The following is a 25,710-nucleotide window of genomic DNA, read 5'->3' as shown; positions in this document are numbered from 1 at the left end:
TCTCATCCCACTATAATAGTGCAGACTGACCTTGAACTCACTATGTAGCCCAGACTGGCCTTAAACTCATGGTGATCCTCCTGCATCAGCCTACCGAATACTAGGATTATAGGCATGTGCCACCCTGCCCAGCCTCTCTTTACCAATCTTGGGCCAAACTTTCACTGGCACTGAGTAGCGGGGCAGGATACCTACTTCCTGTTGATAGATATAGCATTTCCGGGAACAGTCACAAGATGTCCTGGCAATGCTTCTCAGAGTCATATCCTCACTGTGGCTCAAAAGGGTACAAATGTTGCTACATGAATCACAGCTGAGCCTTTTGTTTTCAGTTCCATAGTCTTCCCCCAACTAAACAAAAGTTGAGAGATTAGTCCCCTCAGCTAGACAGTATGCTCTGTTGTGAGTGGCAACCACTCTGCTTTCCCCAGCACCATCTTTCACGTCCCTGTCTTAGAGCCTATTATATGCCTGATTGATATACAGGAAACTGCAGCAGGGCTGATGTCTGCCATGTTTCCAGGCCTAATTATGACAGCTGATACAGGAACCATGGTCTCTGGATTCCACCCTGGTGTCATGTGGAGGCCTTGTACCTGGATAATGATAGGGTTACTGCTGATGAGGTAGCTCAAGTTTGAAAGTGCCTGAAAATTTGTCTGAAGGGAAGATGATTGCAGAGTGCCTGATCTACAATGGTTCTGTGCTTTCAAAAAGACTTCATTCAATGGGAAAGTAGTTTGGTGGCCAGTAGCTCCATAGAAGCCTGAGACTCCTTTTCTCCTTTCAGTACAAAAGTCCCTTGGTCTACAAACTAAAGATTGGATTTCTCAGTCTAGCTGTTACCTTCTTTCTCACCATATATCCCACCTACATGTGTCCTCTGTGGGCCCTGGTAGTTTGACCCTGTTCCACCAAGGAACCTGTGTTTATGACCGATGATTGTACATGCCCTCCCCTGTCAGTGTACTGTTCTTCAAGGCTCAGCTTCCTCAACTTTACCTGCCCACTCTCCTGCACAGTCAGTCCCATGTTACTTGCTCATTAGTACTTACCACATTTCACAAAGTTGTCTATTACACTGCCTACTTCCCAAGCTAAGGTCTTCCTGCTTCTTTCCAGGGATGAGTTACCACCTCAAAACTTGAACTTCGAGTGTTTGTAAAATGAGTAGGGCTGTCAGCATTGCAAAGGGAATGTTCTGGGATCCTTGACCCAGTTCAAGACTCTGACTTCTTGTGGCTATCTTGCTTAAGTTTGCACCATGGCTCTGCCTACCCCAGTCTCTTAGAGCATTAGTAGGAAGTGCATTCTCATGCATTAGTTGGTGTCTGGTAAGCAGTGTCTGAGGAACAGGGCGGGGCTTGGGGACATTTTACTCAGGTCATCCCTGAGTTCCTCTTTTGGTACAGACCAGTGTCACTGTGGTGCCTCATATTGAGAGAGAAGAGCTCAGAACTGAGGAGAGTGACCAATACTGTGCCTCCCAGGTAAGTACTTCCTTCTGTCTACTTGCCTGTTTCATTCCCTGCCCTCTTGTCCTTACCTTCCTGCTTTGCCCACACCAGAGGAAATGGAAGCTGAAAGACCAATCCACTGATCCCAACCTCAGCAGGGATTCCTCTGATACTTTGAGAAGGAAGGCTCACTCCGTGCAGCTGATTCCGCTAAGGGAAACCAAGCAGCCTTCAGTTCAAGTGTGTGCAAACTCTGGTCTGGGTTCAGGAGATAGAGCACTGAAGGAAACAGGTCTTTCCCCAGAGTAGCTCTTAGCTGGAAGAGATAGACCTGAATACATACTTAGGGGAAGCTTCACAGTCTAGAATGTGCTGAACAAATACTGAATGGCTGAAGAGATAAGTGATTGAGCTAGCTGATCCTTGAATGGAGAGGACCATGTACGTACTAGCCCCTTCCAAAAGTAATTACCTCATTTACCTCATTTTATCCTTGAAACAGACCATGACATTTATAGAATGAATATTCCACAGTCCCATTTGACAGGTCTGGAAACGAATTTGAGTTACATGGGATTTGAGGGGGAGATTTACCAGAAATTGATTTCTCAGTTCACCAAGAAGTAGAAATAGAAACTTCTTCCCCCACTTTCAGTTTTATAGACCATTAGCACATACTTAAACCCAACCTCATACTGGCATAAGAAATGCAGAAGTGAGTCATATATTACAAGGTTAAGAAGGATAGCCTTTCAGACTTGGGAACAGTTTGAGCCAAATTCAGAAAGCAGGAGACTGCTTGTAGTCAGTGTGGTTGGAGTGTAGAGGAAAGTACCCACAGGAACCTTACATCAAATGCATTGTAAGAGGCCTGCAATGCTGCTAAACAGAGTTCTAGACTTTTCTTTCTGCAGTGAGAACCATCAGTGTAAAGATTTGCATCCTTTTTTCAGGGAAGACAGTTTCAAAATAACATGATAAAATCTGTTTTAGCACAGCCATGGTGATGTAGATTCGGGTAGGGCAAGGATAGGATCTGGCTAGAGACAGAGATACCACTTAAAGCCTATTGAAATAATCAGATAGTGGCTGCAGGTATAGGAAAGTGAGACACATGAGAGGGTGCTTCCCCAGAGCCTCAGATGAACTGCTTAGAGGAGGTGAGGGATGTACATAGACAACGGCTATGTGGATGAGCAAACCTCAAAACTTTCAGCCAAGGTGGAGAACAGTTTTGCATGGGGAAAGTAGAGGGAATAAATGGGGTTTTGACTACTGAAAATGAGGAGTCTCAGCAGTGAGGTCTAATAGACCTTGGAATTTAGGATTCAGTTTGGGGGTTGATTAGGAGCCCTGACACAAGTTTTAATCAAATCTTGGGGATGAGTAAGATGAAGAGGGAGTGTGGAGAAGCGGGTGGCCAGAAGTTTGGGAACCTCATTGCTTAAAGGCAGAGAAATTAGATGATGAGAAAGCAAAAAGACAGCTAGGAGCCAAGGAAGGGGAGAATGCAGCAGCACCAGGACTGAGGATTGGGATTGGACAGATGGGACATAGGTGACCATGTGGAGGGCAAGTTTGTAGGAGTGATGGGGGTAGAAAGTGGGGAGAGGCCGCATGGGTGGGAAGGTACAGTGTTTCTAGAAGTTGGCAAGGATAGGTGAAGTGCTCAGAGGACAAATGCCTTTGTGCCCATCTTTAGCCTGCCTCTGCTTTCCTTCCCTCTTGAAAAGCACCTGAACCAATCTGAACGTGCACTCTGAGCAAGGTTCTTTTGCTCTCATTATCTCGTTTGCCCACACATCCCATTTCACAGATGAAAACGAGGTCTTGAGGTTGGGAGTCCTTGTGAGAGCTGGGCCTGAACTCTGATGCAGAGTTTTTTCCACTCTGCATCACTGCACTTTGCAAAACTCATGAACTGAGCATTGCATTTCATAAGGCATCTCCCTAGGCTTTATTTTGTTTAGTGTTCACAACAGCCTGGTGAGAGTATTATTTCCTCCTGCTTTACAGATGATGAAGCTGAAATTCAAAGTCATAAAAGACTCGTCCAAAGTCATGCCATTAGTGGAATCCCTTCCTGAAGCAGATTTCATTTCCAAAGCACAGACCCTTGCCATGTCTCCCTGTCATCCACAGGATGAAATTTACATACCTTACCCTGACATAAAAGCTGCTTGTAGGCCAGCTTGCCTGCTTCTGTGACACATCTTTGTTCCCTTATCCCTTTCAGCTGCTAGCTCGTCTCTGGCCTCCCAGCCACAGCAGCATATTTATCTGCTACATGTGTCCACCTCTATCACCACCTGTGCCAGACCTGCTACGACTGTTGGTAAAGCTGTGAGGTCCCTAAGTGTAGGGGCCTTGGATTCATCTATAGCCCAGCATCTAGCACATCAGTCATCAGGAAATGGTGTGAATGAATGACTGACAGATGAATGAATGACATTTGAACTCAGCCTTTCCAGGGCTCTCTCATTATCCATGCTTCTGGAAAATTCACTATTAAAGGATCTTTGATGGTCAGAGGCTCTAAATTCTGCCCAGTTCCTGGTCCCCTTCGGAAGGGAGGAAGTTGAGGGTCTGCGCAACAGCCTCTTGAGGCCTGTAGATTAAGTGGCTAACCCTGGCTATCCCCTTTCTCCCATAGGTGGCCAGACTCCATTGTGGAACTACATGGACTCCGTTGAGCCTGCTGGCTTGGAGCCTGGGGCAAGAGCCCCAAGCTGTCCCCAGAAGGGCATACTTCAGCCCTCAGACAGCTCAGAGCTGGTAAGCTCAGCATGGGGGCCTATTTTGTGCTTATTCGAGGCTACCAAGAGTAGGATGATGAGCTACTGTGGCCCCAGCACTCACATTTGCACGGTTTCTTAACAGTTTACTAAGCTTTTGCTCATATGATACCTCTCTCAGGTTCCAAACAACTGGAAGGTGGGGATTAGCTCAGGGCCTCAGAGAAGTAAAGTGACTTGGGTTTAAAGTCTGACACTTAAACCTAAGAGAAGCTGGAGCTGAGGTGTGTCAGCTCCAACATAGCACTTTTTCCATCTGGTAACACCCCTGCCTTGCCCAGAGTGGGTTGGTGTGGCCAGAATGGGCCCTCCTAGAGTTTTATTGAAAAAAAGTTCTGTTCTTGAGCTCCTTTCCCACTTCCCCAGTCCCTCCAAGACATGTCCCTGACCTCACGCAGCCACCGTGGTCAGGCATACAGGGAAGAGTGTAGTGCTGAACTCGTGTTGAAAGTTGTTATGTAGTAGTATGGACGCCCTTGGTTGCCATATCCTCAAGCAGGAAATGCTTGTGTAAGTCATTTCATATCTCATGGTTCTCTGTTTCCACACAAGGAAAATAAAGTTGAATACTTCCAACCCCTTGAAAGCTTAAGTTAACACATGGAGCGCCTGCACAGAGGAGAGGCACTTGTAAAGTGGTTCCTGAACCATTCATTTTCTGCAGTTTCTGGCTAGTTCTGATATCTGCTTACTAGGCTTGTCCAATTGTGGAGGCATGCCACTTCAGGGTATTTCATGCTTCCTTTGCCCAACCTGTGCCCCAGACCCTGGTGTAAACATTTCCTCTGTGTTCAGCCACAGCTGGGCCCCAGGAATGAGCAATAACTGCCCTATGAGGCTTGTGCTAAGGCCTGCCATCATCTCCCTTCTCACTTCTTGCCCACCCCTTCTCTTGCACATCTATCTCTATCTCTACTGTCTCCATTACATACACCTGTGGTTTAAAGAATTTTCCCTGGGGCTAGGTATGGTGGCACATGCCTATAATCCCAGCTACTCTGGAGGCTGAGGCTGGAGGATCAAGGCCAACCTGGGCAACTTAATGAGACTCTGTCTCAAGTGAAAAAAAGAGGTCTGGAGTTGTAGCTCAGTGGCAGAATACTTAACCAGCATGTACGAGGTCTTGGATTCAACCCCCAGTATAGCATTAAAAGAAAAAAGGAAAAAAAAAAATTTCCTTTGGCTTTAGAAAACCTCACAGGGAGGTCAAGTTTTTTATAGTCTTGCACACCAACTCAGCACCCCAGGACTCACCACCAGCTCCTTTCCCACAGCCTTAGGTTAAAAGAAAGATTAGCCACATATTGTCAGTGTCCAGCCCCATCTCGTAGTCTCTTCCCAGACCTTCCCTCAAATCTTTTTTTTGTCAGCAGAGAGGGTGCAGAATTAGACCCCTCTAGGCCAATTGTGCCTTCTGACCTGAAGAAAGGAAACCCCTAAATTTCATCATGCAGGTCATTTGTGTCAGGTAGTCTCCATTGCTTTTTGTTTGTTTGTTTTGTTTTTGTTTTTGTTTTCTGGTACCGGGAATCAAACTCACGACATTGCGCTTGCCAGGCAGATGCTGTGCCGCTGAGCTAAATCCCCAGCCCTCCATTGCTTTATATCTACTGTCTCCTCAGACTTCAGGGCATCTCTGAGATAGGCACTATTATTTACCCCCTGATAGCAGAGGTAACTTGCTCAGAGAGGTGAGGTAATGGGTCCAGACTGACTGACAGCAAGTTAATTAAAGCAGACAGCATGCAGGCCATGTTGGACTTCACACACTCCCTAATTCTTTGCTTCTCGCTCTCTTGGCTGAGGTCTCCCCATTCTTCCTGTGATGGAGGGGAGAAGTTCTGGTAGATTTTCCTGGCTGGTGTGGACTCTACCAGAGTCTGCCAGAGAAGTTCTGTCTTTCCTATGGCTTTGGTCATCACCTAGTTCTCTCTTCTTGAACTTCTCATTGTAGTCAGGAGAAATGGGAAGAAAACCCATCAACTTTTGCATAACTCAACTGTTTTCATTAAGCAATACTAAGACACTCCTCCCATATGAACAGTGCTTGCACTTTCACATCCATTGTCCTCTTTAATCCTCATGTCACCCTTCAATCAACAGCTCCAGAGAGCCTGCCTGGAGCCAGCTGCTCAACATGGCCCTGGGGGATACAAATAAGATAGGGTCCCTGGCCTTGTGGGACTTCTGAATAGTATTATTTTCTCAGTTTTGCGTAAGAGGCGACTGAGGTTTAGGGAGAGGTGCGACTTTTCCAGGATCACACAGCCAAAAAGAGGGTGAGGATTTTGATGAAAAATTTCCCTTGCCAGGTCACCTGGGGTTTCCCTCTTGCAATTTCCATCAGCATTGGGTTCTTTTCAGGGAAGATAGCTAGTTTTTATAAGGCTTCACACTGATGTGGAAACATCTGCATCAGACTGATCTGGCTTCACAATCCATACTCTGCTCCTTCATAGCTCCCTGGGCTAGGCAGTGACTTTGCTTTCTCCAAGCCTCTGCTTCCTCATTTGTAACATAAGCACAGCCACTCTTAGTGTGCATGGTGGCTGGAAACATGTTGCTGTGTAACCACATAATGGAATGTCTGGCACTCCGGTTAGGATTATGTGCCTCTTTAAGGGTCTGTTTTCCAATAACTTCTTAAGTAAAGGGTGGAACTGAGTCCTGTACATCTTCCTCAGTGGGCAGCCTCTCCTTGGAGGTTATTATTATTATTATTATTATTATCATTATTTTATTATTATTATTATTTTTCAGGTGCCCAGGTTATATTTTCACAGATATGGTTCCAGTTCGGGCTTGGAATGGAATTCCTATGTGACAGGAGATGGGCTTCTGGAAAATACAAACTAAGGAACTATGGAGTGCATCGCTGTGCTATGACTTTCCAATGAATCCAGGGAGGCTGTAGGGGCTTTGACAGATGGACAAGAGGGATGTCTAGGGAGGCCTTTGCCCACAGAGGTGAAGTTCCCAGGGCTTGTTAGCACCCGTGCGTCTGGTAGAGTAAGAATCTGACCAGTCACATCCTCTGCCTTCTCCTACCTTTTCAGCCCTCCCTTCTATCTCTAATTCACTTCCAGCTCAGTCTTCCCTCAAATCCATGCCTTAGCCCCAGAGAAAATCCCTTTATGCTCTTCACCCAGACGGTTTGCTCCCCCTTCTTTCATTTAGATCACTTTCAGGGAGGCCTTTCTGGACTCACATCTAAAGATAGCTCTTTCTCCCTAAATTCTTTTCTAATATCTAATCCTCCACCTTTTTATAGTCACCTTTATTACCAGAATCATATTATATGTTTGCTTATTTTCTGTCTCCCACACTGGAACCAGAGCTTTGCACTCAGTTACACTACTTAAAATAGTGCTGTGTATGGTAGAAGCTTGGTCAATATGTCAGAAACCATCTGCCTTGTCCTTTCCAAACTCCTGCGCAGGGTTTGTTCAGCCTTGAATTTGAGAATGGGTTAGAGAGACAAACACTTGAAGTTTGTTCACACATTTGTTCATTCAACAACAACTCATTGAGAAGCTTTTTGCTCTGGTTACTGGGGAGCTGGAGAGCAATCAGTCATAGTGACAGGAGGGAAGCCTTGCCAAACACTGAAATCAAAGAAGTGGAGGAGCAGGGTAGAGGAGGCAGAAGTGGAGAAGAAACCATCAAGATATGGAGCAGGAAGAGGAATATGATGACTTCTCTCTTCTGAACATAGCCTTCTGAAAACACAGCAGTGAGTTGCAGGCTGTGAGTGGTGAAAGAGTTGGGGTGTGCAAAGAGGCAAGGAGTGGGCTACACAGGTGCAAGAGAAAGCTCTAGCCAGCCCCTGGGGAAGCTGAGGACCTGGGAGGCAGGATGTGAACTGGATGTGGCAGACCTCTGCCCTAGTTGGAATTGGGGGGTATGACTAGTCCAATAGGCTCCCTTCCAGATATTGGCTCGTTTTTCCCCAGGTACAGGAATGCCTGCAGCAATTCAAGGTGACAAAGATACAGCTGCAGCAGATCCAAGCCAGCCTTCTGGGCTCCATGGAGCAGGCCCTGATGAGAGAGGCCAGCCTTGCCCCTGGTGTCCGGATGCTGCCTACATATGTGGGGTCTACCCCACATGGCAATGGTGGGTGGCACAGACTAAGACGGATGATGCGGCTTGGGGAAGGATACTGATTTTATCCTTGCCCTGTGTCTCTAAGGTCCCTTTAACCAGATTCTGCAGGCCTTTGGAATTTTTCTGGGAGGCAGAAAGTGCTGTTCTTGCCAACTGCATACCTTTCTATGACCTGCTTGCCCCTAGAGCAAGGAAACTTTGTGGTGCTGGAGCTGGGGGCTTCAGGAGCATCACTGCGTATCTTGTGGGTGACTCTGACGGGCATCAAGGGGCAGAGGGTGGAGCCCAAGAGCCAGGAGTTTGTGATCCCCCAGGAGGTGGTACAGGGCACTGGTCAGCAGGTGAGCATTCACTGCCCAGACTGGGAGGCCGGGCTGGGTGGCTGGGCCTGGCAGTTAGAGCTAAGAACCCATTGTCCCACAGCTCTTCGACTTTGCTGCTCGCTGCCTGGTTGAGTTCCTGGATGCACATTCTGTGGGAAATCAGGGTCTGCAGCTTGGGTTCAGCTTCTCCTTCCCTTGTCACCAGACAGGCCTGGACAGGGTGAGGTGGAGAAGGGATGGGGACACTGGGTGGAGAAGGTTTGTAGCCCCTGTGAAGGCCTTTGGAGGAGTAACCCAGCTTTTTTGCCCCCAGAGCACCCTCATTTCCTGGACCAAAGGTTTTAGGTGCAGTGGTGTAGAAGGCCAGGATGTGGTCCAGCTGCTGAGAGATGCCATTCAGAGGCAGGGGGTGAGTGGGGAAGTAGGGTGGTGGGGTGGGAAGGATGCTCTTGCTGGCCTGGTCTTGATCGCCATAGGCCATGCCTTCTCTGCTGGCAGGTCTTGCTTTTCTCTCCTGCTCAGAGTCATTATCCAGTTTAACTCTGGGGTAAAGGTTGCTACAATTCCCATTTTATAGGCAAGGAAACTGAGGTTTAAAAGGCTCAAATAAATGTTTAGGACTGTGAGAGAGGAGACCAAACCTGAAAAGGCTTTGGCCCTGTCCTTAAGGACTCTGTCCTCATAGTCTAGTGGGAGAAAACATTCTAATAAAAGACTGTCCCTGTGTTTGGATGACTCTGGCAGCACAGGGGTAGGGGACACAGGACTTAAAGGAGCAGTTTGCCTAGTGCTTAAGCTGAGCCTGGAGAGGAAGATCTAGTTCCAGAGAAGGGAATCTACCAAAGTCTGGGTGCTGGAGAGAGGCAGGTCTGTTTGACTAACCTTAGGGTGCCCCATGCAGAGGCTAGAAATCAGGCTGGGAGGAGTGCTTGCAGAGCTGGGTCAGGATGAGGGTGAGGAGAGGGAGGAGCAGTCTTCAAGGTGTTCAGTCTTGGGACCCTCATCCTATTTCTGTGAGGAGCACTGGAGGGGATGGCTGAGGGTACCCCTATGACCCTGAGAGCCTGAGTTGTAGAGGAAGAAGTTGGATGGAATGGGAAGACAACCCTCTATGGGAGCCTGGGGTATATGTGTGGAGCTTGCAGACATGTTTTTCATTGACTCTGGATGTCTCCATCAAAGGCAGGGACCCAGTACTCCCAGAGCATCACCCAGTTCTCCACTTTGGCCACTCCAGGCTGGCTCTGACCCCTCCCCACTCCATTTTGCCCAGGCCTACAGCATTGACGTGGTTGCTGTGGTGAATGATACAGTGGGCACGATGATGGACTGCGAGCCAGGTGTTGGGCCATGTGAAATTGGCCTTGTTGTAGGTGAGCTACAGGCTGTATGTGGTGAGGAATGGGGATACGGCTGCCCGGTAGGCAGGCCCTAATGGGTATTGTTCCTACTAGACACTGGCACCAACGCATGTTACATGGAGGAGGCACGGCATGTGGCAGTGCTGGACGAGGACCGGGGCCGCACCTGCGTCAGCATTGAATGGGGCTCCTTCAGTGATGATAAGGCCCTGGGCCCAGTGCTGACCGCCTTTGATCATGCCCTGGACCAGGCGTCCCTGAATCCTGGTGCCCAGAGGTGGCTTGGTGGGGGAACCTGACTCTCTGCTAGGCTCTATCACTGCTCTGATCCACCCCTCTGCTGCCCCTACACTCAGGCCCATAGGGTCTCCAGATTGCCTCCTGGGAGACTCTGGCCAGGTACAGAGAAGAAAGGCCTCAAGGTTTCCACTCTTGGCCATGCCTTATTCTTGATAAAAGTTGGGGGTTGAGAACAGCTGACCCCTCCTTCCCTGGGTCCTCTTGCCCCTCTCAAACGCCCCTGAATCTAGCCTAAGTCAAGAGTGGTGGTGGGCAAATATCCACCTGTCCCCTGGGAGGCCTTTTGGTTCTGGATCCTCCCATCTGGGGATCCTGAAAAAATGATTTCTCTCTGGGGGCTTCTGGAAGTGGAGGCAGGACAGCTTAGGTCTTAGCTCCCCTTTCCACCTGCAGGTTTGAGAAGATGATTGGGGGCTTGTACTTGGGGGAACTGGTGCGGCTGGTGCTGGTCCACTTGGCCCAGAACAGGGTCTTGTTTGGTGGCTACACTTCTCCTGCTTTGCTGAGCCAAGGCAGCATCCTCCTGGAACATGTGACTGAGATGGAGGAGTGAGTCGGGGAAGCGAGCAGCTTAAACAGGCAATTCTCAGCGTGGGAGAAGGGAGGATACTCTGTCCCTGAGGTGGCTATAGGGCTTTGGTGGGATGGGCAACTACTGGGCTACCTCAGTCTCAAACAAGCACTGTGTCCCCAACCCCCAGCCCCTCTACTGGGGTAGTCTGTGTCCACACAGTCCTACAGGACTTGGGCCTGAACCCGGAGGCCTCTGATGCTGAGCTCGTGCAGCGTGTCTGTGTAGCTGTATGCTCACGGGCTGCCCAGCTCTGCGCTGCTGCCCTGGCCGCCGTCCTGTCCCACCTCCAGCGCAGCCGGGAACAGCAGACTCTCCAGGTCGCTGTGGCCACTGGAGGCCGAGTGCTTGAGCGGCACCCCAGGTACTGAGAGAACATGATCCATAAATGTGTGTTTGTGGTACACATTCAGAGAGCACTGTGCAATCATGCGTGCAAGCCAGTGAATGCAAATGGCACCCAAGCAGAACAAGGGCCAGACTGGGCTGTGGGATGCCAGGAGACATCCAAAGAGAAAAAAGAAGCTTCTTTTTATATGTTTGCCTGAGAGGGGGTGATCCAGGGATGGGATGTATGGTTGGTTCATACAAAAGATTCAGGATTGGATTGATTTAAACTGGTAGAACTTTAAATCAAGCTCTGAGGGTCAGATGCCAAGCTGGGTCCACCTGGTCTGTATCTGTGTAGGTTCCACAGCATCCTACAGGAGACGGTGAAGCTCTTGGCCTCAGAATGTGATGTCTCCTTTATCCCTTCTGTGGATGGAGGTGGCCGGGGTGTGGCAATGGTGACAGCTGTGGCTGCCCGCCTGGCCAAGCACCGACGTCTGCTGGAGGAGACCCTAGCACCATTCCGGTTGAGCCGTGAGCAGCTGGAAGCAGTGCAGACACAGATGCGGGAGGCCATGGCCAAGGGGCTGCAAAGGGAGCCTTCCTCTCTCCGAATGCTGCCCACATATGTACGGGCCACACCTGATGGCAGTGGTGAGGACCTAGCCTGAGTGTAGCACTGAGATATGGGCTCTAGGGGTTCACACCATGTGCTGAAACTGGAGCTACCAGCTATGCCCTGGCCCTGACGGTCTCTGCCCCACAGAACGAGGGGACTTCCTGGCTTTGGACCTTGGCGGCACCAACTTTCGGGTCCTCCTGGTGCGTGTGGCTGAAGGAGGTGTGCAGATCATCAACCAGGTCTACTCCATCCCTGAGTGTGTGGCTCAGGGATCTGGGCAGCAGGTACTCACTACTTGGGCCCTGATGTCAGAGGTAGGGAAGGGCCAGGATGGAGCCCACTGTCTGACTTGCCCCATCTGCAGCTTTTCGACCACATCGTGGACTGCATCGTAGACTTCCAGCAGAAGCAGGGCCTGAGGGGACAGAGCCTCCCCTTGGGTTTCACCTTTTCCTTTCCATGCAAGCAGCTTGGCCTGGACCAGGTAAGGGAAGGAGGGCCAGGAAAAGTGATCCCTCGGAGGAGCTCCCACCCACATATCCTTCTTGGTGTGGACAAAAGGCCAGGAAATGATCTTGAGTGATGGTAGTGGGGGAGAATTGCTGGGCCAGGCCTGTACTCAGCCTCAGATTCCCCACATATCATGTGCACATGGTTAGGGTCAGGGCATTTGGGAGCAGCACAGGCCCAGATCAATGATGATCACAGGAAAGATTGCCCATTTAAGACATGGCACTAGTGATCTGGCTTAGGGCTCCTACATGAAGCTATATTTACTCTTGTTTCTGGAAGGGGTGGGAAACTGTACTTCTTTGGGTTTTGTTTTGTTTTGTTTTAGTTTTTTGTTTCCTTCTCAGTGCCTGGCTTAGTTTTGGATGCCCAATTGGGGTGGCAGAGTGACTGGCACAGATCTAGATACAATTTTCCCACACACCTCAGCAAATCCTTCAAAACATATCACAGATTTCTCAATGCGAACACTTGAAGCCTGTCACAGAAACAGTGCTACTAGGCCTCTGGCCCAAGTTCCCAGAATCAACATCTCCAGCTTCTGTGCAAGGGCCATTCATGCCAAGGAGCACCCTGCTCTTATAGGTGTCTGTTGCATTCTTAGACCATGGGAAATGAAGCTCTACTTCCTTTAGCATCAGCCTGTGTATGCAGTTTTCACCCTCTCCTCTCTGACCACTCTTCAACACTCCACTTTTTCTGTTTCTTTCCATGATGCCCATTTGGACAGTACAGTTGCTGCCAGCCCTCTGCTGGCCTGCGCAGCTAAGCTTCCTTGCTCCTTTCCGTTATTCCTTGCAAGCAGGGAGAAGAGGTGTGACTCAGTATACAGGTCCAGGCATGCAAGAAACCCAGTCTAATTAACTGTACATAACCAAATTTAATTCCTGTGTTGAGCCTTTGAGCCCACATTCTTTTTTCCCCCTCCTCAATACTGGGGATTGAACCCAGAGCCTTTGCACTGAAATACCCACCCCCATTTTTTGTTTTTTTGAGACAGGGTCTTGCTAAGTTGTCCAGGCTATGCTCAAACTTGCAGTTCTGCCTCAGCCTCCCAGAATGTTGGGATTACAGGTGTGAGCCACTGGATTTGGAGAGTCCCCATTCTTTTGAGGGGTAAATGTTTAATGTTAATTGGTGTAGGGAGTCCCTTTCCTAAGTAGGAACTTCTCTCAGCTCCACAGCGTCCTTTCTGTGTAAAGGAGCAAATCTGGGACGTGCCCAGACCCTAGCTCTCTGGGTGCCCTCCTCTGCCAATTCATCTCCAATCTTGATACCTCGCTAGTACGTCCCTTGATACCTGCAGAAGGAGGGCAGGGGCCTCCTCTACTCACAGATTGCTCAGATCCCTTCTGTCTCCCTCTTCACCCCGACCTCCAGAGGAGTTTAGCCCAGGAAGGAGGGCATAGGACATCTTTCTTGGGAAGCCATTGAAAACCTGGGTCTGGGTTTGATTTCCACTCTGCTTCCCCTTTCCCAGACCAGAAAGTCTGACTCATTTGGGAGCAGGGAAATTCAGCTATTAGCCATCATCTGGTCTCTCTCAAACTGCTTCTTCTTCCTCCTCTTCTTCCTCTTCCTCCTCTTCTTCTCTCTCCCTCTCTCTCTTTCTCTCTCTCTCTGCCTCTATCTGTCTCTGTCTCTCTCTGTCTGTTTCTCATTTCTCCTTTTGAGATAATAACCATAGAACACTCTAGTTGCTATATAATGGGAAAAGAGATCAAAGAAAATACATTAGGGGAAAAGGTTAGTTACTATTTCTCAAATCTCTTTCCCTAGCTGGGCATGGTGGCACACACCTGTAGTCTTTTTAGAGACTGAGTCAGGAGGATTGCTGGAGCCTAGGAATTTGAGGCCAACATGGGCTACGCAGTGGGACTGCTGTCTCAACAAAACAAAAAACAGCCAAGGGTGGAGAGGCACCCCTAGTGTAATTCTAGCACTCTGGGAGCCTGAGGTTGTTGGGAGTGGAAGTTTGAGCCCAGTCTGAGTAACTTAGTGATTCAGCAGGACCTGTCTCAAAATAAAAAACAAAAGGAGGGCTGGGAATGTAGCTTAGTTCAATCTTCAGTACTAGAAAAAAAAATCTCCTGCTTCAAAGATTTTCAGACCTGTTCTCTTGGTGCTTCTGCCTGGCAGGTATAGTCTCATTCCCATTCTCCTTGCCTCTTCAGAAAAGCACACTAAGAAAAGGACAGTCCTTTTCAGGTACAGTCAAGCCCCTTGTCACTATCTGAAGTCCAGTTGCTCACAATAAAACTGTGTCTGTCTTGCCCCTGCCCATCCTGCACAGATGTCTGGCTTTTCTATTTGTCCTTCACCCATATCTGGAACAAAGGAGTGAATTTTGCATTGACACAACTCCATCCCTAACTCCTTCCTTTCAAGTGATTCTTGTAATTTCTCTAAGAAAGGGTGCATTCTGCTGGCATTTGGGCCCTTGAGCTTTCTCTGTCCCTCTCTTTCCTACATATAACATTCACTTTGCCAGGTCTGTTCATTCCTAACCCAATTAAGAAGGGCCATTCCTTCTGGGAAAATGTCTTAAAATGACCAGACCCTCAGACCATCTGAGCATCCTGGAACTAATAATGGAAGACGTAGGTCGAATCATTATTAATAGGTCTCTTCACATTGAAAACCTCCTGGGGAGTTGGGAGGGAGTAGAAAGCAAGGCCTGTGACTGTAGGGCAGAGTGGGCAAGGAGTCCTGCTTGGGAGGGTTGGAATCATATGCTTCTGGTGGGATGTAGGCATTGGGGAGGCAGAGTGAGCTTTAAAGGGATCATTCAGCTTTCTGTCCCTTCTTGGTCCCATCCAGGGCATCCTCCTGAACTGGACTAAGGGTTTCAATGCATCAGGCTGTGAGGGCCAAGACGTAGTGCATCTGTTGCGGGAAGCCATCAGGCGTAGACAGGTAGGAGCCTGTCTCTAGGAATGCTTTGGGACCATGGCAGGTCTTGAGGGGACCAAAGTGTCTTTGGATTCCTGAAGGGAGGCCCTCTGCAATAGAGACCTCTGGGTCCACTGCTGGTTGCCATGACAATGCTGTTGCCCAGTAACTAGCAGCATCCTTTTTACATGCAGGCAGTGGAGCTGAATGTGGTTGCCATTGTCAACGACACAGTGGGGACCATGATGTCCTGTGGCTATGAGGATCCCCGGTGTGAGATGGGCCTCATTGTTGGTGAGGAGGGCCCTGCCCTTTCATGACCTACTTCCTGATAATTTGCTGTCTCCTGTTGATTCCTCAGGTTGGATGTTTCCTTGGCCTTGGGGATGTAGGATTATACTTGTCTGACCCAATAGGGACTCAAACACTAAGTTGGGCTGGGAATCTGGGACTGGGCTCTTTAATCCAACTGAGCTACAGATTCATAGTCACTGAATCTTTCTTAGCCTCAGTTTGCCCATCTGGAAAGTGAATCTATGCTTTGAAGTCATATAGATTTGGGTGGAAAATCTAGCTTTGCCATTTCTACCTGTATGACCTTGGGCAAGTCACTAGAGCTGAAGTTTCTTCATCTTAAGATGTAGATAATAACAATGCCTGTCTCAGGGCATCATGAAGATATGAGAGAGGCCAGTGTGGCATAGTGCCTAGCTCATGGTTCATACTCAGTGTTTGAAACTGGGCTGAGTGTGGGGAAGTGATGAGCTAAGAGAACCCTTCAGCAGCCTAAGATCCTAAGTCTTTATTAAACACCTACCATGTAGCCAGCTGATAGCTAGAAAAGGGACAGGAAAACTTATGAAGAATGGGAAATCTGCCTTCTGATGGGTTTTGTGGGTGCACTTTAATAGCAAGGTAGATACACTGATTGTGGTGCTGGTAGGGGAAGTTGTGGAGGCCTCAAGGCCTTGGTGCTAACCGAGTCTTTCACTAGGGACTTCAGGAAGGAGGGAGGAACGGGACCAGGGACAGGTTTTGAATGCAGGAAGATAAAGTAGGGATCCTAAATTTTATCATTTTTGTGTGGTAAGTGCTCAGAGGGGCCTTGTCTGTATTAGTACATGAATCCACCTTGTTTGGCCTCTGCAGGAACTGGCACCAATGCTTGCTACATGGAGGAGCTCCGGAATGTGGCAGGTGTGGCCGGGGACTCAGGCCACATGTGCATCAACATGGAGTGGGGTGCCTTTGGGGATGATGGCTCTTTGGGCATGCTCAGCACCTGTTTTGATGTGAGGGTGGACCAGGCATCCATCAATCCTGGCAAGCAGAGGTGTGGCCTGGGGCTGGGCAGGTCTGGCTGCCTGTGGCTGGCACTGGTGATGGTAGCTGGTGGGGTCTTGTGCTCTAGGCAAACACATACACACATGTTCTTATAGGTTTGAGAAGATGATCAGTGGCATGTACCTAGGGGAGATCGTCCGCCACATCCTCTTACATTTGACTAGCCTTGGTGTTCTCTTCCGGGGCCAGCAGACCCAGCGTCTTCAGACCAGGGACATCTTCAAGACCAAGTTTCTCTCTGAGATTGAAAGGTACCTGAGGCCTGAATTGCCTCCCCACCTCCCAAAGGAGTCTGTCTGCCCACTGGGGGAATGCTGGCTGCTGGTGTGTGGGGTCCAACCTGGAGGACGAAGTGGAAAGTCTTGAAGATGGGGTGTAGGGGAGCTAACACAGGCCCATGTCTTTCTGTGTTCTGTTCCTTCCTGGCCCCCAGCGACAGCCTGGCCCTGCGGCAGGTCCGAGCCATCCTGGAGGATCTGGGGCTGCCCCTGACCTCAGACGATGCCCTGATAGTCCTAGAGGTGTGCCAGGCTGTGTCCCGGCGGGCTGCCCAACTCTGTGGGGCAGGTGTGGCTGCTGTTGTGGAGAAGATCCGGGAGAACCGGGGCCTGGAGGAGCTGACAGTGTCTGTGGGGGTGGATGGGACCCTCTACAAGGTGCATCCTCAGTGAGTCTGGATGAAGGGGCCAGGCAGGGCGGCATGGGCAGGTGGGACCAGATAGAGCCTTGGTGGCTGGGGCTAACCTTAGCTCCTCTCCCTTACAGCTTTGCCAGTCTTGTGGCTGCCACAGTACGGGAGCTGGCCCCTCGCTGTGTGGTCACCTTCTTGCAGTCAGAAGACGGGTCTGGCAAAGGTGCGGCTTTGGTCACTGCTGTCGCCTGTCGCCTTGCTCAGATGGCCCGTGTCTGAGGAAATCTCCAGGAACCACAGTAATTCAGCCCCAGCCTTGCTGGACCAGGGCTGGGCCCAGATACCAGGACTCTCAGAACAGCCTGTATGTGACCCCCTGTGGCCATCTGCCCTCACCCCATTGGTTTCCCCAAGAAAGTAGCACACAGGTTAGCAATATATATATATAATTTATTTACATTCACGTCCGCTAAAATCCCTACGTGCCCCGGCGGCCGGGCAAGGCTGTGTACATAAGGCCAAGTGTAAGTGCATGAACGCACTTAAGACAGAGTCAGGACACAAGCTTCACACGACAGGCCCCACGCAGGGGCACCGGCCAGCCCCAGGAACGGGCACACCATGGCACACACACTCGCCATTGTACAGCCCGGGACTCCCATTGCATATTCACGCCCCGCCAGGCAGGACACCTCGAGGCTGGGGACAGGGGGGCAGGATTAGGGAGGAGCCATCGGGTGTCCCTGGGTGGGTGGAAGAGGGCAGCATGTGAGAGGCAGATGTGTACCGACACCGGGCGTGAGAGACGTGAGCGGCCTCTGGGTGACAGCAGGAGATGTGTGTGGTGGTGGTGGGGTCTGCATGACCCAGGAGTGGGTGTGTGTGAGATGAACACACGAGGCATGCGTGGGCACATGCCTGTGTGGTGGTTGTGTGCCTGAATCCAGGGGCAGCCCCCTCTCTGGCTGGGCCCTCGGTCCCGCAGGCCTGGAGCTGTGCCCCTCCCCACCAGGCACAGAAATGTTTGCATAAGGCCCAGCTCTGGCAGGAGCTCTGGGGCCATGTCCAAGCCCAGTGTGTGCATGCATGGCGTGTGTATGCGGGGCCCCTGATGAGGGGCAGGAGGAGAGGTAGCATCACACACACATATACACACACAGATGGGCTGGGCCTGGCCCAGGTTCCAGGCAGTGTCCCTGCAGGGACCTTGGGCTGGGACAGAGTGAGCAGGTGGCTGTGCCTGCCTGCCTAGGCAGGCCATGGAGGAACTGGAGTTCAGGCAGGGTCTGAAGGACCAGCGTTAAGGGACAACATTGGCCAGGAGGGGGCCTGTCCAAGCTGATCGCCCCAGTTTGGGGTAGGGCCCCTGTCCGGCTTCTGCCTGTCCCTGGCGGGTGCCAAAGCTGGTGAGAGTGTAGGCGTTTTGGCCTGGCTGGCCTCAGCACTCGGCCTCTGACACTGTGAAGAGGCCAGCGTCTGGCTGGCCCAGTCCAGCCACTGCTGCCGCCAGCTGACTGAGGTTGCCATTGGGGAAATGTCGTGCCTCCCACAGGTTGAGGATCATGGCTGTGGGGCTGGGCTTGGAGGCAAAGAAGCTGAGATGGCTGTGGAAAGGAGGAAGCCCGTCAGTGGCGTGGCCTCACCCTGGCCTGCCACCTCCTGTTTCCTACCTGAGGATAGGGCCTCTTCCTCAGCCCAGTGCACTGACTGCCCAGACACTAGAGGATGTGGCATAGGCCCACAAGGTCTCCTGTCCACCCCAGCCAACCCATCTGCCCGGGATGGACTGTGGGTGACCTTTGCAGCTCCTCCCCACCCATCTCCACCCACCTGTCTAGGTGGAGTTTCTGGGCTAGAGTTCGCCAGTCGGCACCCCGGCTGCATGGCGGATCCAGGCTGGTAATGATCTTCTGCCGAATGAGGAAGGGGATCTTGAAGGCACTGGGGCCCACCAGGGCTGGGACCCCCCCTTCACTCTCCAGAGCCAGCAGCTCAGCAAATCTCGTGTCCTAGGTGGGGAGAGCCAGGGAGGAGGTGCCTGTGAGGACCTGGCCACTGCAGTCTTCTGCTGAGGGAGCTCCCACACCACTCCAGAGCTGGGGGTAGCAAGGACACTGGGGCCTCCGAGGTTACCCCACCTCCCTGCCCCTCCACCATCAGAGCCCTACTCTTCGAGCCTGCGGCTTACAAGTGCGCGACCTGCCCAAAATCATAGCCGTTGCACAGAAGAGCCCTCCGGTCTCATTCCCCTCCATTTCCAGCTTCACCTTCACCCTCATTTCCACCTTCACCTTCACTTAGTTCTGCCTGCCGGCCTCTGCTGACCACTCAGCACTAATTATTCTCTTTTCATGGCCTTTGTCCTCCCCACTCAGTTTCTCCTGCCACAAATGCCCTTTCCCACACTGATGCCTGTCCAAGACCCGCTCATCCTGGGACCAGTACAAAGTCCTCTCAGGGAAGCTCTTCAGGGCTCCCACCAGCCCTCTCCTCTTCCTGCTCCCCCACCCTGTTTGCCCCTTGCCAAGTTCCTTTACATCTGCATCTCCTACCCCAGGACACTTGCAGGGAGGTGCCAAGTGGTTTCTAGAAAGAGAAGCTATGGGGAACGGAGAAGGGGCTGGTGGCAGGGTAGACAGAATTGGTCCAGGGAATGGAACATTTCTTGGGGGTCGGTGGTGACAGCACGCAACCCTCCGGCCCACCTTGGTGATATTGAAGTTGATGTTGAAGCTCTGCCCATCACCCTCCACCTGCCACACCCACACCTTGCAGGCCAGGTCACTGGTGCTGGGGCTGACGCGTTCCAAGGTGAAGGTGCAGTGCAGGTATTGTTGCGTGCCATTCCAGATGTGATAAAAGGGGATTTCCTGGGGGGTGGCAGAAGAGATGTCAGGTGTGTCCAGCTCTAGCCCCTTGGGTGCTGGTGGTGGGCTTGGCCCTTACCTGGTAGCTGACAAGAAGCTTGCTCTTCCACAGGGAGCTGGGCACGTCATGGATGGATAGGCGCAGGTTGTGGTAACTGTCCTTGAAGTGCAGAACTCGAGGCTCCTGGATCAGCTGTCCACCCAGCTGCTTCTCCAGCTGCACCACCTCCTGCAGGGCCCCAGATGATAAGCAGAGCCTGGAGCATTAGAGGATCCCTCCCCACTGCCCCTGAGGCAAAGGGCCTCCATGCCTAGGGCTGGGGGTTTGGGAGGCGGGTGTTGGTACCTTCAGTGCATCGTGGGTGTCATGCAGGCAGTAGACACGGATGTTGTACTCGAGGGAGGTACAGGCCACAGGGGCAAATAGAAGCAGCTTGAGACGCTTGGCGGCAGCCACACTGAGAGCCTCTCCTACGAGGGCAAAGCGTCCCAGCTGCTCGGTGAAGATGTAGCAGGCACTGGCCTCCAGCTGGCAGTAGTAGAGGTGGGAGGGCGCCTCCTCACCCAGGTGCAGCACATCCTGCAAGCAGAGCCCAAGGGTGGGTTCCACCAGCCTCAGAGCCCTCTAGCCACCCCCTGCTCTGAGATGCAGCCAGAGATCTAGGAGGGGTCAGGGCACAGTACAGAGCTACATAGCTGCTGAGAGCCTAGGGTGAGTGCACAGGAGGCCACATTCCATGCTGAGGCCAGTGCTCATGTGGGCAAGCTCAGGGATACCCCCTACTCACCTCCCAGCTGCCCTCGCATGATTGTTTTTTGAGGCGCAGGCTCCAGCTTTCAGGGCTGGGCTCCCCGCAGTGGTCCATGGCAAGGATGACCGGTCGGGTGAGCAGGACTCCAGGGGGACCACAGCTAACGATGGGACTCAGCAGGGTCTGACAGCCAGCTAGGGGCAACCTCAAGTGGGGAAACATGGGTGGAAGGAGAAAGGTGTCAGTGGCCTGTCCTAGGGGCCAGGGGTCAGGGGAATGTTACCCCAGGGTAAGAGGCTAAAGATCTGGTGGGCTCTTCCCCTTCCCTCCCTCAAGCCAGCCAGGCCCAATAGGGACTGGGCAGGGGGCATCCCAGGAACAGGCTGCAGGCAGGACCCTACCAGCCCCAGCAGCAGGGCCCAAGTCCACACCTCACATCCTCTGGCTTGTGCAGTGTGAGGTAGATCTCGTAGATCTTTCCTCGGGGGATGGCATCTGGGGGGATGAGGAGGCTGATTCCTGTAATGGAGCAGGAGGCCCAGGTTTACTTGATGCAGATACTCAACAACACACCAGCCAGCCCTTCCATAAGTCTTGTGCTGGGGACTGGCCAGTACCAGCCTGGCTTGAGGTCACAGGGGCTGTAAGGATTGCCACGCTGTTCAACCGTTCACACAAGCATGAAGCTGAGTCAAGCCAGGGACAGCTGAGGAACAGCTGAGGTAGGAAAAGCAAGCATAGTTAGCTTGGGCACAGAAAACTCTGGCACCAGGTCTGCTATCCCTACCTTCTGTGTCACCCAAAAGGCACTGGCTGGGACCATGACATTTCCTGCTTGAAGTCTTCCCTAACTTGTGATAAAGTCCAGCTTCCCGGCTTGGCATCTAAAGGCCTTCACTGCTGGTCCCACTGTCCTTCCAGCAGCAGCTCCAGCCCAGCCATGCTACATACTTAGAAGTTCTGTTACCACTGCCATCCTGCCCTGCTCCAGCTTCTCCCCTCTCCATTGGCCCAGGTCCCTCTAGGGCCTAGAGGACACTCCTTGCCACTTTCTCTGTCCTTGCAGGCAGAGTTGAGTTAAACAACTCCACAGGCTTTGACAGCCCTCCTAGATCTGGGTGCTGGCCCAAAAGGACTCTCCCAGGTCTGGCTGCTGTGTGTGCCTTTGCCCCAATGTCTTGTAGGAGCAGGATCAGAGCATCTGTGGAGAGAAGAGGCTTGAGGGAGAGAACAGGACAGGATATGTTAAGGACAGGGGCCTGGAATTCACTTCAGGGGAAATGCAAGGAACGGCCCTCCTCCACCTAAAACAGAGAGCCTCTGTATCAGAAAGGAGCCCCCATCTCAGCCCAGGGGAAAAGTGAGATGGATATTCTATGACTTTATCCCAAAAGCAAACATACTTTCCCAAGTGGGTATCTCTGAGATGAGCTGAGCCAGAATGGGATGACAATTGTGCTCCACATAATATTCCCATTAATGACGAACTGCATATGTAATAATGGTCCCATGAGATTATGTCACCTAATGATATCAGAGCTAACCAGGTTTTCATAATCCCACTCTGTGGTGTCCACACAATGCCTAAGAAATGCCTAAGGGTGCATTTCTCAGAACACATTCCCATCATGTAGTGATGCATGACTGCATTTTAGAGAAGTGAAACCCAGCAGATAGAGACATTGAGGGCATATTTACAGTGATCGCTCCCTTCACTAACCCACGCTGCCCCTTAGTACTTAGTGTGGCTGGTGTTGGTGCTGATCCCACACATCCTGGTGTGAATCCTCTCTATGGGGGAAGTACACACCCTGGTGTGTACATTCCAAGAATACTAATAGTAGACACTCAGGAAAGCTAGGGAAACAATAGACTTGCTTTCATGAAGCTCAGCCCACCGGGGAGAAAGAAAACTGCAGAAAGGATGCGGGACAGGTGGCTTCCCCACCCGACCAGGGAAATGGAGGGTCAGTGGCCACTGAGCACCCATTGTTTTCCTGCCTCTTTGTTACAGCTGACAGGAACTACCTCACCACATCATTGTAATAGTCCTGTGGGGGCCTCATTATCATTCTGTGTCCAGAGGGGACAAGAGGCACAGAGCACAAGAGCTGTCAGGGTAGGACTCAAAGGAAAATAGCAGATGAGCCAGTGGAAGGGATAGAGGCACTCTTGTGTACAAACAGAAGCATGGTGTGTTGGGGGTGCTGAGAGTTTTACATGGTTGCCATATGCAGGAGAAGAACATGTGGGAGGGAAGAGGCCACAGCACCTTGTCGCCTCTGCCTTGTCATATGGACACTACAGGGAGCAGCAGGGAACTCCGGGAGGGGTTTGAGCAAGGTAGGGACATAACTCTGGATTCACTGGATAAATGTTTGGGGGCTGGAAATGAGGTAAAGGGTGTGGCAGCCTGAGCCAGGAGAAACATCAGGGTAAGATAAGAGGCAAAGGGAAGTAAGAACTACGGAGGTGGGAGAGCTACACAGGAGTTGGTATGTGACTGAAGCAGGCATGGGGCTTAGGGGGCAAGTGAGGAAGAGCAGGAAGTCAAGGTGACCTCCAGCTGGTTTCTGGCTTGAGCAATTAGACTCTGCTGTAAGCTGGGGAAAGCTGTAAAGGAGCGGGCACTGAGGGAGGGTGGGAGACAATTCTGGTTTAGACACAAGGAATCTGAGGTGCTGTGAGACATTCAGATGGCGCTGCCCAAGAGGTAGCTGGGTGTGCAGTTGTGGCACCCAGGAAAATGGTGGGCTGGGGCTGGAGAAGTGGGAGAGGTCAGCACAGACGCAGTGACTGTGAAGCCACGGCGTGGGGGAAGGTCACTGGAGGAGAAGGGCATTGGGAGTGAGCTCTGAGGAACACTTAAATTCAGCTACCAGGAACAGCCAGAGAGGGGCAAAGAAGCCAGGGGTTGCCGAAACTGAGGGAATAGAGAATTCAGGGTGGAGCAGGCGGCTTCACCAAAGGCTGCAGTGATTCTCCCAAGAGGGCCACAAGAGTGTCCCTGGATTCCCTAGTAGGGTGTCTCGGGGACCCTGTCAGAGGGATTACTGTGAAGTACAGGGTGGAAGTCAGGATGCAGTGGGGTCTGCAAGAGGCCACCTGTCTGGCCTGTGCCGTTCTGCATTTGTCTCTGCCATCTCTCTGCCTATTTGTAAGTCCTTTAGGGCTGCTATGTGCCCCACCTCTGAGCCCATGGCCCAGCGTAGAGCCCGGCACATGTAGGCAGTCTGCATAAACGAATGGCCAACAGTCTCCACAGGCAACAGAAGGGAGATAGCTCTGGCCAGTCCCAATGCCAATTCTCCTGCAGCCCCAGTAGAGTTCTTTCTACAACTTTAACCCTCACTTGGTGGCTCAGCTTTCACTCCAGGGTAAGAATGTGGAGCCCAGGAGGAACATCTGGGCTGTTCTTGTGCTCCAGGTGGGAAACAGCGGCTACTCTTGCCTCTTGGAGTCCGTCCTACCTGTATTAGGGATCATCAGCCGGCCCCCGAGGAAGTTGAAAGTCCCATAGGCCATGTTGCTGGTGCCACGGGGTAGGGAGCGGAAGTAGTTTTGGGTGGAGAGGCGGGAAACGAAGTCCTCGGCCTCCGAGGTGGGTGAGCTGTGGTGCAGCGTGTGGCGACCACCACTCAGAGGGCTGAGCAGGTGCCCGTTAGTGAGCTGGAACTTGGGGCTGGGCCCATCTTGTCGGGGACACAGACTGCCCTGGTAGGTGGTAGTGGTGGTGCTGAGGTCTGGCTGGATGGTAAGCAGGTGGGGATTGTCTGCAGGGATAAAAACAGGCTCAGGGAAAGGCACTGAGGGCTGCCCCTCCCCTCCTCAGGGGTAATTGGTGTGGGGGTTTGGGCAAGAGTGCAGGGGGCAGGTGCCATCTTACCTGCTTTGCTGGGCTTGATACTGACAGGCTGGAAACCTGAGGTGAGGATAGATGAGTCGGCCACATCTGAGTCCAGCCCTTCCTTCTTACGGCAATAAACGAGGATGAGGACGAGCAGCAGCAAGACGAGGCACACGGCCACAGCAATGAGGCCCACATACAGGGCCACATCCTCAGGGCCGGAAGCAGCTGCAGAAGAGACCATGGCCTTAGGACAGGCAGGGGTGTGGGGCTCGGAAGGAGGGGTCAGTGGGCAACAGCCGGGAGGATGAGGTCTGCAAATGAATATCAGCACTAGCTGGACAGTGGACATTTGGGGTAAGGGGCGTGAAGCTGGCATGTGTACACTCTAGCTCCGTACCTGCCATACCTTGCTTGTGACTCTGAGCAACTCACATTTTTCTTAGGCATGAGATTCAGACTGAGGTGGCTTCCAGAAGAATGGATGAGGGGAGAAGCTATGTCCTCGAAGTGGGCTGCCTGGTGCCTGAATACTAGGCTAAACCTGCTCCCTGCTGAACCCACTACCTGAGCACTGCCCCAGGGTAGCTGGGGCTGGAGTGAGCCTCTGGGACTCCCAAGGCAGGGTGCTATTCCCAAAGTTCATATATTGGAAATTTGGTCCCCAGTGTGATGATATGAGAGGTGGTGTGACTTTTAAGAAATAAGGCTCAGTTGGAGGTCTTTAGGTTATGGGGTATTATCCTTAGAATTAAGGTATTTTTTGTGGGACCCTTGTAAGTTCTTGTGAGAAGGCTGTGAAAGAGCAAGACTGCCTCCTCCCTGATCTCTCTCTCTCTCTCTCTCTCTGGGTTCTTGTCTTTCTATGTGATCTCTCCCTCTTGCATGAGCTCCCACCTTGATGCCATCCACCATTAATTCATGTAGGTAAGGGGGCCAGAACCACTGCCATACTATTTAGAGGTTTTACTTCCAAAACTGTGAGCTAAATAAACCTCTTT

At 51.6% G+C, this 25,710-nt stretch overlaps 2 protein-coding genes across 7 annotated transcripts in view; one reads left to right on the top strand and one right to left on the bottom strand.

Annotated features, from left to right (window-relative positions):
• The first annotated feature begins 1,386 nt into the window (after nucleotides 1-1,386).
• On the top strand, nucleotides 1,387-17,700 carry Hk3 (hexokinase 3 (white cell)). 4 transcript variants are annotated; one of them, XM_005376399.2, is made up of 19 exons: nucleotides 1,387-1,490; nucleotides 4,111-4,232; nucleotides 8,206-8,368; nucleotides 8,546-8,700; nucleotides 8,783-8,902; nucleotides 8,996-9,091; nucleotides 9,956-10,055; nucleotides 10,137-10,320; nucleotides 10,737-10,892; nucleotides 11,045-11,278; nucleotides 11,603-11,898; nucleotides 12,011-12,150; nucleotides 12,231-12,350; nucleotides 15,197-15,292; nucleotides 15,463-15,562; nucleotides 16,418-16,601; nucleotides 16,708-16,863; nucleotides 17,046-17,279; nucleotides 17,378-17,700. In XM_005376399.2, exons 2-19 carry the CDS (start codon nucleotides 4,137-4,139, stop codon nucleotides 17,520-17,522), a joined length of 2,775 nt encoding a protein of 924 aa, XP_005376456.1. In that variant the 5' UTR covers nucleotides 1,387-1,490; nucleotides 4,111-4,136; the 3' UTR covers nucleotides 17,523-17,700. The 4 variants fall into 4 exon arrangements, with proteins under 4 accessions (XP_005376456.1, XP_013365121.1, XP_013365115.1 ...); XM_013509667.1 differs by lacking the exon at nucleotides 1,387-1,490 and adding an exon at nucleotides 7,013-7,219 and having other exon boundaries at nucleotides 4,145-4,232; XM_013509661.1 differs by lacking the exon at nucleotides 1,387-1,490 and adding an exon at nucleotides 7,013-7,985 and having other exon boundaries at nucleotides 4,145-4,232.
• Unc5a (unc-5 netrin receptor A) overlaps nucleotides 17,673-25,710 on the bottom strand; it is a 60,933-nt gene continuing 52,895 nt past the window's right edge. For 2 of the 3 annotated variants that reach the window (XM_005376402.1, XM_005376404.2), the window contains 10 exons: nucleotides 24,749-24,937; nucleotides 24,333-24,635; nucleotides 21,294-21,381; nucleotides 20,899-21,067; nucleotides 20,457-20,690; nucleotides 20,190-20,339; nucleotides 19,949-20,113; nucleotides 19,074-19,252; nucleotides 18,729-18,847; nucleotides 17,673-18,680 (listed from right to left, as the gene is read on the bottom strand). In XM_005376402.1, the coding sequence (XP_005376459.1) occupies nucleotides 18,544-18,680; nucleotides 18,729-18,847; nucleotides 19,074-19,252; nucleotides 19,949-20,113; nucleotides 20,190-20,339; nucleotides 20,457-20,690; nucleotides 20,899-21,067; nucleotides 21,294-21,381; nucleotides 24,333-24,635; nucleotides 24,749-24,937 (1,733 nt within the window). In that variant the 3' untranslated portion in view covers nucleotides 17,673-18,543. Of the gene's footprint in view, nucleotides 18,848-19,073; nucleotides 19,253-19,948; nucleotides 20,114-20,189; nucleotides 20,340-20,456; nucleotides 20,691-20,898; nucleotides 21,068-21,293; nucleotides 21,382-24,332; nucleotides 24,636-24,748; nucleotides 24,938-25,710 lie in introns of all 3 variants that reach the window. The other variant, XM_005376405.2, reaches the window with a different exon arrangement.

This window comes from Chinchilla lanigera, unplaced genomic scaffold, assembly GCF_000276665.1.
Source record: "Chinchilla lanigera isolate Chin_1 unplaced genomic scaffold, ChiLan1.0 scaffold00007, whole genome shotgun sequence".
Lineage (NCBI taxonomy): Eukaryota > Metazoa > Chordata > Mammalia > Rodentia > Chinchillidae > Chinchilla > Chinchilla lanigera.
The sequence above is the reverse complement of the archived record's forward strand: the minus strand, read 5'-3'. Positions and strand labels throughout refer to the sequence as shown.

Coding starts and splice junctions, on each gene's coding strand:
- Hk3 (XM_005376399.2), top strand. CDS start 4,137: ATGGACTCCGTTGAGCCTGCTGGCTTGGAGCCTGGGGCAAGAGCCCCA. Junction 8,701..8,782: donor TACAGGGCACTGGTCAGCAG/GTGAGCATTCAC, acceptor ATTGTCCCACAG/CTCTTCGACTTTGCTGCTCG. Junction 8,903..8,995: donor ACCAGACAGGCCTGGACAGG/GTGAGGTGGAGA, acceptor TTTTGCCCCCAG/AGCACCCTCATTTCCTGGAC.